Raw genomic sequence first — 16,563 nt, 5'->3', positions numbered from 1 at the left:
ATACACTCAACACAGCTAATAAATTTAAACCTTATCCCAATCATCATCCCCTTTGATAAATGGTTTTTCTCTAAAGTTTTTCTATAAAAGAAAACTAAATAAGTTTTCTTGAGATGATGTTACTTTATAGGCAATTACTTTTCTAGGCAATAAGAGGATTGCATGAAGGAAAAATGTCTTCAGCACGTACAAAAAGCACTCAGTTCTGCTTATATTTGTATTTAGATGTCAGTTTAAGAGACAGCGAGGGATTTGTAAGTCCTAACCTAAGTGATCTGGCGAGGATTGCAAGGCAGCTCTACATATTTACATGATAATATTTTGAATGGTCATTTACTAAAAATTATTCCTTGTTATTTATCTTTAAGAAAGTAACGCTACACAGACCACAAGTCACCCATTTACACCTTGATATGTTTCTTTTGCCAGCCCATGACACAGGACTGGTGATGCTGCAGGTAGCCATGGGTGGTGAGGTCATCTCCTCCTCTGTGGTGTTTGAATACAAAGCACGTGATCTTCCTGCCCTGCCATCATCTCAGCACGACTGGTTGTCCCTAGATGGTAAGAACAATCATCTGTGTACTGAGCAGATTATAATGTTTGGCAACAGCTGTCAGGAGTCCATTAAAGAAATGCACACCTCATGGATGGGTCGACTTTATATTTACACTGGAACCTCTGTTAGTTTTCATTCAGTTACGATGGTGATCTTAGGTCTGAATTGCGACTTTTTAGCACCAACTGCATGCAGTTGCTCAAACGGAGGGGTACTCAGTTCGGTCCTACGAGGCCCGCAATCCAGCAGGTTTTCCATGTATCCTTGCTCCAACACAGCTGACTGAATATAATGAGTCTGTGCAGAACCTTATAGGCTGTTAGGTCCATTTAATTTGATCCAAAGGTGTTGAAGCAGGAATACGTATAGAACATGATGGATTGTAGGACCGAACTTAACATCCCTGCACTACTTGATGACCTTCCACATCTACATGGTCCTGATTTGGCATATGAGCCCGCTGTTTAGAGGAATCCTACAGATTGCATTGTCAAATAAATAGAATTTATATTTTTCACTGCCATTAGAAGAAACTGTTTCATTGTTTGTGTTTGTTTTGTTTTGTGTGTGCGTGTGTGTGTGTATGTGTGTGTGGTGGGGGGGGGGGGGGGGGGGGGGGGGAGGGGGAACAAGAAGAAAAACAGCTAGATTACCACATATCTAGCTGTTATATTGTGGAAACTCTAACTTTATGCTTTAAACCTTCTATTGTTTTCCACACTGTCTGAATGATTGGTACATATCACAAGACACAGCGCACGTGCTCCAATAGTGTAATGGGTATCTTTGTGATTCTCTGAATGAAAGGAACATTTATGTGAACTTTCCTGTTGTACTAAGTGTTTTAAAAGCCTTTCATGGCTTGTGCTACTTTGTCAGTAAGCAACTTAAGCTAAAATCATACCTATATTTGGGTGTAATTCTTTTCATTGTCTGTCCAGTAAAAGCTGTTGTGGCGTGTTAAGCTGGGTTTTTGTATGTTTTGTATGTTGATGGCTACAGTTACAGACTTACTGGCCAGTATTTTATTGTTTTTGCTATTAAACAGGCCTGAGGCCTGTTGGTCTAATACTGTGAGCGATTGCCAATATCATTTAAGTTATGTTAGATTTCCGTAGACTTCACATTTCTGATGGAACATAAATATTCTGCTTGTATATTGGAGGCAAAAAAACGAATATGAGCGTTGCGAGGTTGTAGTAGAGTGAGTTAAACTCACAAAAACATGATGTAAGCAGCTGAAGGATAATTAAATGTCATTCCAGTCAGCTCTGTGGGGCTATAACTGCAAATATCTGCTCCGCTCCGGGATCAGCTTCTGTGTGTAAATATATCTCCTGATGCAGTTGCAGCCTAGAAACGCACGGGTCTCATTGCAAGGCTTGTCCTAGGTTACTCTCTGTTCGCCCCCGTCTCCGCGTTGCGCAATGCGGCAATGCGGCGCTCAGTCACAGCAGGCTTGCTGCTTGCTGGAATGAGGGACAAGGACATGAATGCACAATCTCGCTCCATTTGACATTCAAAGTGTCGGACATCAGCTACATATGCGCATGCATTTGCGCATAACTAAGCATATATAAATATATATATATAGATAGATAGATAGATAGATAGATAGATAGATAGATAGATAGATAGATAGATAGATAGATAGATATAGATATAGATAGATAGATAGATAGTTTATTCGCTCTGCATATTTTTGCACAAATCCTTTGTTTGGCCTCAACATTGCAACGAGAAAACAGAGATATAGGCTATGTTTGCTCTTTTCTAATAAAACCCTCTTCAGCTCACAACGATCCCACATGCCATTGTCTCGTTTTAGCTCGCGTGCAGACTCTTGTACCGATGACGACCGAACCTCCCGCAGCTCAAAGTGTGGCGGGCGGATTTGAAGCGCTGCTCCCCCCTCTCACACAACGTGGAGGGGAGGCTGCTGCTTGTCTCTCTCTGTGTGTCTCTCTCTCGTCCTCTCCCTCTCTTATTTGTGTTTTGCACGTTTGGAGTAGCGATCTGCGAGTCGCACGCCTCAAACTATCGGAGGTTTTTGCAGAAACGGGAACGAGAACAAAGAGCGCAGCAGACTCGCAGTTTTGGGTTCGTAGCATGTTTGTGTTTTTTTCAAACCGACGCTAAACTTCTGAACGAGCTCTGTTATTTGGAGTGAAGGTGTGTGCTGTTTGTGTGCTTGCAGCTGCGTTAAGTTATCTTTCTTTGTGGCTGGTTTGAGTAGAAACGCAGGAGATGTGCGGCAGGTGGTGCGCAGACAGTTTAACAAGACAAAGAGGCAGAAATGCCACAAGTCATTCTTGATAATTTAACTGTATCACCCAGAAGAACGTGCTATGATGCAGACCTGGTTATGGTGCATGAGGACTTCTTTAGCTTCAGCACCACGAGGAGTGGACAGTTCCGCGAGCCCTCTGACAACAATAGCAGAGGTGAAGGAGGCCCAGACAACAACAAGCAGATAGAAACAAAGAGGGAAGCGTGGAGCTGCATGGTTGCATGCAGTGCATTGTTGTTGGATTGTTCTGTTTATTATTGAAAGCTTGAATCGTGACCAAGTGTGTTTTTGAGATATATGATTCATTGAAAGATTCAGAGAATCATTTATCTGCATGTGAGGAAAACATTGTAACTTAAGCCGTTAGTTGTTTTGTATTTTTATTATTAATGAAGCCATAAGTTTTAGATCAGTTGTTTTCTAAGTTTTGACAGAAGTTTTGTTGATGCTGCCAAAAGTTTAATGTGGAGTTAAGCTATTACTTGTTGTTACTTTTCCTAATTCTAAAATGACTGAAAATTTGTTTGACTAGTTTGTGTTTTTTGGTGTTTCAGTGTAAAAACACAACAGGACAGCAACACCAGGGTGTTTAAATCATTTGTAGGTGATTATAAAACAACCTTTGAAGATCAATGCATTTAAGAGGAGGAACATTTTAATATGCTTAATTTATATACTTGGGGTTTGAAGCAAATACACACAAACAAGAACTTACAGACCTGCTTTAAGTGGAAATGCTAAAATCTAAATCTTGTGTTTCCTTATTGGGGGAAGAAATAAGCATTGTTGAATTAAATTTGAAATTTAGTGTCTTTCCTGACTATCTTATTTGGAAATTATAAACTAATTATAAGAAGAAGCAACACACTCAAAAGTTTATTTTAAAGAAGTGGAAAAGAGACATGTTTGCTATTCTCTTACATCACCCTTCCTGTTAATGTCATGTTTCATCCATTTAAAAACTGTGATTGTTGCAGTTTTGCTACAGGAATCCTCTCAGTCCACTCAAAGCTTCAGTATCTGGATATTCCCCATACATATTAGCACCACAGGTCACTTATTTTTTAGCATTAAACTACAACTCTGTCAAGTCTCATGATTATCAGCATGGTAGCTTTTGTGATCCTGCAGACAGGCAGGCAGACTTATTGAGGTTTCCTAAGCAGAGGTAATTTTCCACAAAAATAACATCTGCACTACTCATGATAAGTGTAGCTTAAATGTGTTGCTGTAAGACAAAAAAAAACCTGTAAAAGTGTGTTTATGCTTCTGTATTTGTATAATGGCTTGTTGTATTCAGATTTATATTGAGTGAAGAAAGTTGTTTTCATATGTTTGCCAAGCGTGTTTTGCTTTAGATTCTGCTGAGCTATGCAAGGTCAGAGTGCAAAAGGAGGAGCCCGAGCCTTTCTGCAACTCACATGGCTCCACCCTCTTTGTTGATGTGCTGCAGACAGCAGAAGGAAAAAAAAGAGTGAAATGAAAGAAGAGGAAAACAGAAAACTGAATCAGAGAGCAGCAGGTGGGATGACATAATATGCACTGCAGCAAAACTGCAGCAGCAGTGAAACAAGGGGTCACAATCACACAAAGCCAGGCCAAACTAATGGAAGTACTTGTGCTTTTTAAATGTACATTCATTCATATGCACACTTGCTGTATGTTTCTCAATTTGCCATTTCACTCAGGAAATGTATTGATTTCAAGCTCTGATTTACTCTCCAGTATTGAGCCATCCAGATGAGGCTCTCTTTAAGTAGCATTTCCAAAGTATAATGCTGATATACAATAATATATTTAACAAACAAACACTTTGCCCTTTTCAACTACATTTCTGTAGATACCCAGTTCAGGATGTCCATCTTGGAGCGTTTAGAGCAGATGGAGCAGAGGATGGCTGAAATAACCAATCAGAACCCCAGCTCAGAAGCCATGGCAACCAAGGGCGGAGGAATAGAGGGGGGAGGAGCCACTGATCAGCAGTCTCAAGTAAGAGTGATTCTGTTTCCCTGTACAGCTATATTAATGTGTATAGATTGAACAACAGTGTCAAACACACAGAACTAAGATAAGACAACAAAAACAAGTCTGAAGTGAATGTTAGCCATTTAGACTTTGAACATAGTAGTTTTAAACTATAACCAATATTTGGTGTAAAGTTGTTGTGATGGATTTTTGTTTTAAACAAAAGAAAAAAAAACACCTCCATAAACATTTCAGAAATAAATAAAATACAGTAAGGAAAAGAAAATGCCAAAGATGTACATAGTCTTGTCTTTTCTTTATACAATCCTGCAGATCTCTCCTGATCAGGGTACATTTGAGGGTCGTGTCGTGGTGGTGTGTGAGAAGATGATGTCTCAGCCCTGCTGGGCTTCTTCTAATCAGCTCGTCCATAGCAAGAACTCAAGAGGAATGACCTTGTTGCATCTGGCTGCAGCTCAGGGCTATGCAGGACTCATCCAGACACTCATTCGCTGGCGGTGAGTAACACAGAAATCTGACACACCGTTGTGAGGACACAAACTGAGACAGTAAATTTCACGTTTCTTGTTTTGCTCTGCAGCACGAAGCATGCCGACAGTATTGACCTTGAGCTGGAAGTGGATCCTCTCAATGTTGACCACTTTTCCTGCACCCCATTGGTGAGAAATCAGTACTGTAATGTGTGTTTCTGTCTGATGTTGAATGTGGGACATTTATTTTCCTTTGTCCTTCACAGATGTGGGCTTGTGCCTTGGGGCATACAGAGGCAGCATTGGTGCTCTATCAGTGGGACCCAAGAGCTCTAGCCATTCCTGACTCATTGGGGCGTCTACCACTGAACATCGCCCGATCCCGGGGCCACACTCGGCTGGCTGAGCTCTTGGAGCAGCTGCAACAGAGTCCTCAAACTCAGGGCCAGCCCACAGATGCATGGATGGACAGATGGAGAGGAGGGTCACAGACCAGTGGAATAAGCAAAAGCCCGAGCCCTAATCCAAACTCAGGTGCAAAAGCATGCTGCATTCGGCTAATATGTTAAAAATGTTCTCATGTTTAGGTTAATTTTACCCAAAACAAAAAAACAAATTTCTCCTGAACCCTCAGTAGTGGAAACTGCGCTGGAGGCTTCAGTTTTACATATATAGGTTTTACAGATTTACAAACTAAAACTGTGTTTGTGTATCGATTTTCTTTGTGATGCTTAGTGAATGGTTTGCACAAAGCTGGTGTGACCTCTAATGCATATTTTATTGGTACAATAGAGGATGTGCGTAGGCAAATCTCTGATGCCATTGCATCTTTTCCTCTCTAGAGCTGAAGAGAACCAGAGCAGAAAGCCAACAAGACACGCAGAACCAGAGCTGGAGCCAAAATGGACACAGAGCCCCACAGGGAACCCAAGGAGAGCAAGGAAGTCCACCTCCAGCAAAGAGACTCAAACCCAGCCCAGAAGGCCAGGAACAGCTTGCGAACTCAACCCCTGGCACCAACCCCATCAAGTCCCCCCTCTGTTCTTCTCTGAGTACTGATCCTCAACATCCGCTCCTTCCTCAGACCTTACAAACTCAGTCCTCTAACCTCAGCTATCAGAATGCACCTCTCGCCACCTCCAGCCCCAGCCAGTCTCAGCTCCCCAGTGCCCCATTCTCCCACCTGCAGGCCAGGATAGGGGGTTCTGGCGGGGGTTCCAGATGGAGTTTGAGACAGGCTCTTGGGCAACGTAGCTTAGCCAGGAGGATTCTTGGAAAAGAACGATTGGCTGTTCATCTGCGTCGGAGAGTGCTGTGTGACAGGGGAGAAGAGACAGAACTGCTGACCTATCAGGATAACACGGAGGACTTTCAGGTACGAAAAACAGCTTAAATCTTCTTCTCTTACAAGGGAATAATGCATTTGTGTGAAATAAAATAATTATGATTGAAGATTGGCACAACTCAGAATCCTGCAGAAAATGAAACTTGCCCGCCTAAATGCATCACAGTGGAAGCAGACATTTGTTTTAGTTTTTTAAACACACACAGTGAAGTTTAATCAGGAAGGTTGTGGGAAAAGGGCCTGAATTAAAGTTTAAATAGAAGTTTAGGGCAGTGTTATAAATATTTGATGGATGTCTGCTTTGCATATGTTGCAGGTGGACATTACTATGCTAGCTGATCACATCATGGATGCTTCAGCTGGTAGGCTTAAGCAGACTATGGACACTGAGACAGATACTGGGAATGTGGGGATCAGCAGTGATGTGAGGTTACTGTCTGGTTACCTTGATGAGGTGCAAAGGTGAGTCTAAATATCACTATAATTTATTATATACCTCCCAATCCCTTTTTTTTTTTTTTAACCTAAATGCCTTTGTTTTGTTTTGTTTTGCTTTTTAATTCTCCAGGTTCTTAAAATCCAAGCCTCAGACTCCTAGCCCCAAACCAAATGCACTCTCAGGGCTGGAGGATCAGCAGAGTCCTCGTGCTAACCAAGCCCCAACCTCCCCCTTTGAATGGGGCTCCTTCCTCTGTGCAGCTATGAAGGGAGAGAGGTTAAAAACAAACTCGTCCTGTCTAGCCATGACCGAGGCAGAGCAACGAGAGCTGCATGAAACCATCAGGCATGCTCTGCACTCCCTCAGAAAAAGCAAGGCGAGTATGACTCAACCCCTCACAAAACTAAATCCTGCATCCTTTAGATATGCATTTTGTCTTACTGCTGAACTGGATTTTAGGAGTAATTCATTTCTATCTTTCAGTCGCTCTTGTTCACAATCCAGTTTAATGAAAAGCCTCATCGTGATGGCAGCCGTTTTATATGTAAATTATTCTAACAAGCTGCTTCTGTCATTTTTTTTTTCCAGGGACCCATTCAGGAACAACACAAAGAGATTGCAACAGTGATTCAACGCTGCTATAAAAGATACAAGCAGGTAAGAGCAACAAGTCAAATCCATTCAGCATCTGGCACAAAGATGCTTTACAGATCTGCAGTAAGTCTTATTCAGAAACAACAAAGAGGAGACAAATTTTCTTTTTTCAGTGTTAAAATCTCCAATATGGATAACAAGTTCATTTAATTGCAGTGTAAATATTAGTGTAACTTGCACATTTCAGTGTAACCATCTGTGTTAATATTTGTGATAAAGAAACTGTACATAAGTGTGTTAAAGAGGAAAAATTGAATAGATGTCTTTGGAGGTAATGAAGTGATCAACAAGGCAAGAAAAGTGCTATACATGTGATTTTATTTTTCTTGTTATGGTATTGTCTTTTGTTATCTAATAGTGAACAGTGCCTCTGTCTTTTCTCTCAGTATGCACTTTATAAGAGGATGACCTTAGCAGCCATCCTGATCCAGAGTCGTTTCCGAAGTTTCCACGAACAGAGGAAGTTCCAACAAAGTCGTAGAGCAGCGGTCCTCATCCAGCAATACTACCGCTCCTACAGGCACTCCCTCAGGTACCTCTGACACCTTAGAGGACATACGTCGACATTTCCCATCCTATTTAAATGTCTTACACCGCATTTTGCTTACAGCAGCCTCCTAACTAAAAAACAGAACCAGGCTGCTCGCAAGATCCTGAGGTTCCTGCTCCGCTGCCGCCACAGGTGAGCCATAAACCTCTAAAACCCCTCAATCCCATCTGCACAAACAACAAAGGCTCACTCATATACTAGACACGCTCACACATAGAGCCCACTAACACACCTACACACACTACAGTGGTGCTAATATTTGGTGTTGTTTTGCTGTTCCTGTGAAGCCCCTTGATGGACCATAGGCCTCTGAAACAGGTGAGCCTTCTCTTGCTCCCTCTCTCCCGGAGGCTGATGCCTGTTTGCATGTCAGTGGAGGGAGGGGGAGAGGAGATCCTGGATTGTCATCTTTCCCTACCACTCTCTCGCTCTCTTCTTCCCTCCCTGTCTCTCTTTGAGGACTGCTGAGTGATATCCAGTGCATGACTGAGACAGAAGAGCAATTCTTGCACATGGTCTTGGGGGCATGTTCTGATTGAGGGACTTTTGATTGTTGCTTGGCCTGCCATTTTTTTATTTGTATGCCTTGATGGGTGGGGAAAATAACAGGATGGTATGTGTGTGTATATGAATGTGTGTATGCGTGTGTGTGTGTGCTGGTTGGGAATTTGATGACTAACTTTTCCCTTTTGCACCGGGTATGGCCTTTGGGTGTAAAAATGGAAAAAAGCTCAAAGACGTGCAACAACATGCGTAACCGCTGGAAGACTTCTCTCTGGTTGTGCCTCTGACGTATGCTTGGTTTTCTTTAGGGCCAGAGAGCAGAAAAGGGCCAGGGGTCCTGAGAGCCCACCGCCAGGCCCTGCACACAGCACCCTCAGCCTGTGAGCAATCTACAAACCCTCCCCCTTCCATCTTCTTCTCGCCTCCACTTACCCCAAACTTTCTCCCAAGTCCCTCTCCCTGCCCTCTTCTTTCCTCGCTCCCTTCCCTTCTCTCTCACCCTCCCTGCCCTTTTATCTCAAGAGGGGGAAAAAAAAAAAAAACTCTTCCCAGACAGACTGAGGACAGGATAGGTGTCCATCATGGCAGCTCAGACAGACAGACTGCTGGACAGAGCCCAGAGACCTGGTTCTGCCCACAGCACTGATCCTCCTCCACAGTTTCACTGGGAGGTCATCACATTAACCTCATGGCATTCTTTGCACTCTTCATGGGTATGTTTCTTTACAAGAGCAAGTCGACGAGTCAGCGGAGAGAACGAGAGGAAGCGCCCGACGACGACAACCCGCTGTCCGAGGCAGTGATTGAAAGGTTCCAGTGAAGAACAGATGGCTCGAGAAAAAAGGTTACTTTGACTATCAGAAAATACGCAAAACCTACTGTGTTTTGTATCCAAGCAGAAATCCATGAAAGAATAAGAAAACATAAACCAAAAAACTCACTACTATGTTGCATTTGCATGCAAGGTTTTTTCGCTTATTCCTCCTCTCCATCATGCTGCAGAGCTACAGTGGCAAATCATTCTGCTGATTAAGTATTTCACAAGATCGTCAAACACTCACAGGCTTACAAACCTACTAAACAGTCACCCAATCAAAAGGGGAGGAACTGCACTTGAATGTAAGAGGGGCATTGTTAGATAAAGGGAAGTGGTCTGAACAACGATGTCTTAATTTGTTACATGGACTTTGTATGGAGTCGTTCTTAGAGGCAGCACTTTGCTTGCCTGATGTGGTGTGTCCGTGTTTGTTCAATTCAATGCATGTGTTTGAGCTATGAGCTCCTGCATGCTTGCCAAACTGCTTTAGTGTTGTTTCTTTTGTATTTCTATGTGTAACTGTGTCTCACTTATGTCTTCATCAACTTATCCTTGCCCTGTGTAATGTGAACTGTGTAAGGACAAATGACTTATTTTGGGTGCTTTTTTTATTTATTTATTTAAGGGTCTAATTATTTATTTTGACTGGCTCAAGAGCGGTTTAGCTTGAGACAAGTTTCGCCCCGTGTGATAAACTATGACATGTTCCAATGGTTAAATGTCTGTTAGTTTGTTCTGCGTAAACCTCTAAATCCTAACTGTGGTTTTGAGGAGAGAGTCACATACCATTGCCTTGACTTCTTCTTGACTCTGAGAGGTCTCTATGCTTGCTCTGTACAGGACATGGGTCCTAAACCTGCCCCTATATAGGGCATTGGTCCCCATAGTAGCCCATATGGGCGATCAAATCCATATTTTGGACTATTGCATATTACTGTATATAAACTGACGAGGTAAAGGGATACGAGGACCCTGAAACTTTTTCATAAGAGGACTGTATTTAAGATTATAAATTATTTTACTCCCATAATGAGAACTTTAGACAGAGACCTGGGTACACAGGATGGCTGTATTGCTTGTAAATAATGTAGATACAAACGGAGTAATGTGCATGAGATTTAAGACAAAGAAACAGCAAAAAGATCATGTTAGTGGCTTTGGACTGTGAGAGGATTTTAACTTCTTCACTTTAAGAGTATCCAGTATAAGTGTTACTGAAAAGGACATTTTGTTCAAGCATGCAAATGAAAAATCTAATGTTAGAATTATAAGTGGGAAAATCAAAGTTAGCTGAAATCGATCTTTCCGACAAAACATTTACACTTTGTGCTTTTGTTTCTTGGCTAGCAAAAATTAAACCCTTTTTGCCAGTAGTGCCAATTATTATGAATGCTATTTTGCCTAACAGTACAGTATGTAACGTTGGGGAAACCATTACCCAGAAGATAACAGTTAGATTCACAGAGGCAGCACGCACTGACATTAAACAGTAGAAAACCATCTAGTATTAGCTCAACCGTAGACCTGCAAGTTCTGAAGTTTATCCAAGGATGATGATGGTGATGATGCAAGTATGAAAAGGATGCTTAGGGTGGTGATGACTATGATTTACAAATGTGAATGCAATGACTAATGACCCAAAAAAGGGAAGAGGGTGCTACATTCTTTACAATGTGGTTGTGCTTCAGCAACATGCTAGTTTTTTTTGTTTTTTGTTTTTTAACAAGACCATCAATCCCACCGTAGGATCCAGCCTGGCCTCCAGTCAAAAGCTTCCCATCCTTTAACAGAATGTCTCCCGCATTTAACATTTCATTTGATTGATTTTCCTCTTTCTCCTCATTGTCACTGCCATAATTATATGACATGTATATTAAGAGTCCTGGAAAGCTCTGTTGAGAAAGTGCCTGCTCAAAAATCACAAAACCGATTTCAGGAAATATCTATTTTATGTCCTCCAAAAGGTTCCCAGTTACCTCTTTATTTTCCTAAATTGTGTGTTTAAAATGAACTTGATGGTGTTCAAACTTGATCTGAATTTAAGCTAGAAGCTCTAATTTGTCTAGTATGAATGGATGCTCATGGCCTGATTGATGCTACGTGTTGCTTTTAAACAAGCAAAAATGTACGCCCCCCATGTTTGTGTGAATCTTTGCAGTATTAGGAGAAGAAAACTATCAAATACCACTTCTGTACTAAAGAGGTAATATCACAAGTTGTGTAACAGCTGGGAGGATGTTGTTTTTTTCCTCTCTCACCTTGTCAGTTTTTAACCCCAGTAGTTAATTTAGCCACATGCAAGCAAACGCATAACCAGACAGTTTTTAGCAGACTGAATAACTTAAGCATTTTATTTCTTTGTCTGTATCCGTCTCTCATGTCACCACACAGATGTGATCGTAAATGTGAACACATGCATATAATGTCAAACACAAATGTACACATTCTGGCTTACACACAGAGACACACAAATTGGCTACACTTTTTCTCTCGTGTGCTTATATCTTTGGGAACAATGATTTTCTCCCTTAGATTTTACTCAGGGTTGAAGAACAGGGAGGTGCTATGTGGAGTGTAATGACTGCTGGCACAAAGGTGTACCCCATCTGGTGACTGTGTACATTTGGGTGCAGATATTTGTGTGTGTGTGTGTGTGTGTGTGTGTGTGTGTGTGTGTGTGTGTGTGTGTGTGTACATAGCTAGGTATATTCCATTTGTCCATTCATACAATTTACTTTAACACGTGTTTTCTAATATTCCAGTCCTATTTAACGAAGCAACTAATGTTACTCTTGGATGGATTTTTCTAAGAAAAAACACCTCTGAACCCCTTATTTTATAGATTTTTGCTTGAATAAAAATTCAATTAAAAGTGAGCAATAAGAAAATATATTTATATAATTGCTCTTGTCTTGAATACACAAAATTCTTAATATGGGCGATTTTTAAAATCATGCAAAAATAGGTAACAGATCATCTTGAAACTCTTGAAATGAGTAAAAAAAAAAAAAAAAAAAGACTTGAAGAATGTGTCCAACATGTTTTCTGAATATTCATCATTCTGAGAGACAGCCATGGTTAGGACAGTGTCGTCAGAAACATTCACACAATATCACTTAAACTGCCCCTCCTCTCACACCAGCGCAACTAAACAAAAATCAACAAAAAAAAAATGTATATCATGTTAACACACAGGCACATAAACACCAGTTAAATGCTTATCAACTCACACAATACACAGACTACAAACACACACTGCAGAAAATCCATCAATATGTTCATGTTTTGAAGAAGATGATGACTGTAAAAAAAATAGTATGTAGTGTAGAAAAGGTCAAATAAAAGAGAAAAAAGAAATGATGCCATATTAGACAGCTGACGTGCAGAGATGGGCTGTTCTCATAAGTCCACGTAGACATGAATGGTATAACCTTTCAGGCCTTGTTTCAAGAGGGCGTGGCCAAACACCACATTGCATGCTAGAATGATAGACCCTTATAGATAATCTATGGCTAGACCTCTCCTTGCCTTCCTCTTCTGTCACCCTGTCTTCCCTTTCTCTCTCATTCCCTGCTGTACTCCCACCCTGCCTGCTGTTGTGTTCTCCATGCCTATCTCAGTCTCTCATTTCTCCTTTTTTGTGGCCTAGTTTAACTCTTTTGTTTGTTTGTTTTTGCTTTACAAACATGCATGCACAAGCATCACTAACTTGTTGATGTTTTTAAAAAAAAAAATTTTGTTGCTGAGGCCATGCAAAGTGTTTTGAATATTGCCCTTATATGTGGAATATGTCTTCTGAATGCTTTACATAATTTCTGCTGTAAAATGAAATCAGAATAAAGAGAAAATTTGCACTTTATGTTATTTTCTGCCTGATACTTATGGCTTTCTTGGTTCTTGATGAGAACTTTGCTGTTCCTGCTTGAGGCCTACATGCTTTGTTTTACAGTCTGTGCCGCACTGTGTTTGTATATCCCCCCCCAAAAAAACACCATTTCCAACAACTACACTTGTGGAAATCTTAAAAACTTGTATGCTGGGTGCAATGGTTGCGTTTTACAATTCTTAAAACATTTTTTCCTTCCAGATGGTAGGATGTAAATCACAAGGTAGTAGGTAGGAAATACAATTTGTGTGATTGGACTCTATCAAATATATTTATAAAATATTCAGTTTTACTATCAGACAGCTTTAAGGATACATTGGGGAAAATAATATATAAGAAAAAGAGCAATAACCATAAATTACAGATTATGCAAAGCTGGAATGTTGCTGCTCACATGTATGTTGTTTTAGATCAAATTATTTTCTGAATTATAGAATATAAACATAAAGCAAGTATGATATGATCACTGTTTAGTTTTACTAATTGTGCATGTGAGTTTTAAGCTTGCAGATACCATGAAGTGGGCTGAGGTGATTATAATATGATATCCAAGCTTTCACTTGCAGCTAAATAAGGGTGCCAACATCAGACAGTAAACAGTCAATCATACTTCATAGTTTTTTCATTTAAATCTGATCTATATTCACCAGACACAAATGCTGTATTGCAAATAAAAAAGTATAATCCCAGTTACAAATTTAGTGGGATGTTGTGCAAGTGTAAATTAAAATGGAATTTTATTGTTTGCAAATAGACATAGACATATTTTATTCCCAGTAGAGGACCACATATCAGAAGTTATGCAAAGAGATTTAAACATATCATGTAAAATATCAGCTTATGCTGAAAATGATGATGCCAACACACCTAAAATAAATGTAAACAAGCTGATGTTTACCATTGCGTAGCATCCCATCTTCTTTGTCTAGAACACTGACTGCAAATGTAAAGGGAACTAGTTGCTGGACTTTAAGCATCCAGATTCCAGATTCTGAGCCACTGATGCCAGGTTTTTGTTTCATGATGCGCATAATGTTTGTTTCATATTGATAAAAGGTCTGACCTGTAGGAAAGCCAGTTTAGCACAAGTCAGTACTTTTCCCTCAAGGTCATGCTATTGGAAACGATGCAGCATGTGATTTAGCATTGTCTTGCTGAAATCTGAAAGGCTTTACCTGAAATAGACGCTGTCTGGAAGGGAGCAGATGTTGCTTTAAAACCTCCATAATGTTCAGAAGTGTAAGCTGCCCACACATAGGCATTAATGCAGCCACTCACAATCAAAGATGCAGACTTTAATTTACAGATGTAATTTTTAATTATGTTGCTGACAGACACACAAACAGACAGACCAAACAGCTGCTGATGAGAATATGATTTCTGCCTAAGTGGAGGTGAAGAACTAATATTTCCCATTAAAGTTTTAACATCTTTTATGTTTTTTCTTTTGTACTGGGAATAAAATATCGGTTTGTGAGTTTTGAAAAATAGTGTGAGCTATTTTATTGACATTTTACAGTGTCCAACCTTTTTTTAATTTGAATTAGTAACACAACTCAACTAACTGTATTAAAACCACAAGCAGAAGCACAAGTATAGTGGACATAAGGCAAAAATTAAGAAAATATTCAATTAAACACAAGTAAAAAGAAACATGAAGGAATGTTACAAAACAGGGTTATATTTGTCTGACTATGTTAAAAAAATAAAATAAAAATCTAAATAAACTAAAATTGCAAATTGATCCGGTAAGTGAAAGGCTACTGTGCAAAATATAACATCACTTTATTAAACTTCATTTTGGAAAAGGTTTGGCTGAAACATTCAGTTCAGAAATAGTTCCCATTTTGGGGAAGAAAACTTTGCAATACAAGTTGGAAAATTCCTTGCAGCTAGGAAGTGTATGATAGGTAGAACATGTTGGTTTCTTTTTACAAGATGTCCAAAACTATTTAATTTTTCAATTCAACTTTATTTATATAGCACCACTTCACAACAATGTTGACACAGGGCACTTTACATACACGAATCAACATACACATAATTTCAAGCCAATTCATACATATCCTATAACAGAAACCAACTGATTGCTTTGAGTCATGACTTTGATCCAAGCCCCCATCCTGAGCATGCACACGGCGACAGTGGGAAAGAAAAAAACTCCCTTTTAACAGGAAGAAAACCTCCGGCAGATCTGCCTTAACTGGTTGGGGTGGAGAGGACAGGAAAGACAGATCAACATGTACAACTATACTGATTCATGAAGACCTGCGGAAAAAAGGAGAAATAAGTTAGATACGGCAATACTGTCATATATTTATACATTAATATATTAGAGAAATAGAGTGAAGTACTTCTCAGTGCATCAGGTAACATCCCAAATTGCTACATCAGTAATGGATGGCTAGACTACCCATAACTATAAGAGCAAAGAGCATAACCTGGACAGTTGGGTCCCGTACATGCAGACTCCAACTCAGGAGATGCTCATATCCTAACTATAAGAATCATGAGAAAGGAAAGTTTTCAGCTTGATCTTAAAGGTATGGAGTGAGTCTGCCTCCTGAGCTTACAGTCGGAGCTGGTTCCATAAGAGAGGAGCTTGATAGCTAAAGGCTCTTCCTCCTATAGTACTCTGGGAACCACAAGCAAACTTGCAGTCTGAGAGTGAAGTGCTCTATTTGGAATATATGGAACTATAAGATATTTTATGTACAATGGAGCTCGGTCATGGAGAGCTTTATATGTGAGGAGAAGAATTTTAAACTTTATCCTGGATTTAACAGGGAGCCAGTGTAGAGAGGCTAAAACTGGTGAAATATGATCTCTCCTGCTAACACCATTTAAGTCAGGTTTTAGCTGTGTATGTATGAAAGTCAGTCCATTTTGTTTACAGTAAAAGAAGTACCCAAGTCCACACACGTTTGCAGCAGCTACCGGAAATGACGTAAACTTCGCAGCTGACACAAGGACGTGGTGCGTTCCGGAGAAAAAGTGTTTTTCACTGCTTCCAATCTGGACGGTTTTAGAAACAAACTAATCATGTTTTAATTTTCAGATGTA

At 40.2% G+C, this 16,563-nt stretch overlaps 1 protein-coding gene across 1 annotated transcript in view; it reads left to right on the top strand.

The window, feature by feature from the left end:
• The window catches only part of LOC306756851 (calmodulin-binding transcription activator 1-like), a gene marked incomplete at both ends in the record, with an annotated part of 49,941 nt that extends 40,760 nt beyond the window's left edge, over positions 1-9,181 (top strand). The window contains 12 exons of the mRNA XM_079241745.1: positions 430-564; positions 4,690-4,838; positions 5,148-5,332; positions 5,416-5,494; positions 5,572-5,839; positions 6,148-6,680; positions 6,967-7,112; positions 7,219-7,465; positions 7,678-7,746; positions 8,130-8,275; positions 8,354-8,425; positions 9,106-9,181. Of these exons, the coding sequence (XP_079097871.1) occupies positions 430-564; positions 4,690-4,838; positions 5,148-5,332; positions 5,416-5,494; positions 5,572-5,839; positions 6,148-6,680; positions 6,967-7,112; positions 7,219-7,465; positions 7,678-7,746; positions 8,130-8,275; positions 8,354-8,425; positions 9,106-9,181 (2,105 nt within the window). The remainder of the gene's footprint in view (positions 1-429; positions 565-4,689; positions 4,839-5,147; positions 5,333-5,415; positions 5,495-5,571; positions 5,840-6,147; positions 6,681-6,966; positions 7,113-7,218; positions 7,466-7,677; positions 7,747-8,129; positions 8,276-8,353; positions 8,426-9,105) is intronic.
• Positions 9,182-16,563: the final 7,382 nt, after the last annotated feature.

Source organism: Telmatherina bonti (assembly GCF_933228915.1).
Source record: "Telmatherina bonti genome assembly, chromosome: 6".
Lineage (NCBI taxonomy): Eukaryota > Metazoa > Chordata > Actinopteri > Atheriniformes > Telmatherinidae > Telmatherina > Telmatherina bonti.
This window is presented reverse-complemented; position numbering and strand designations above follow the sequence as displayed.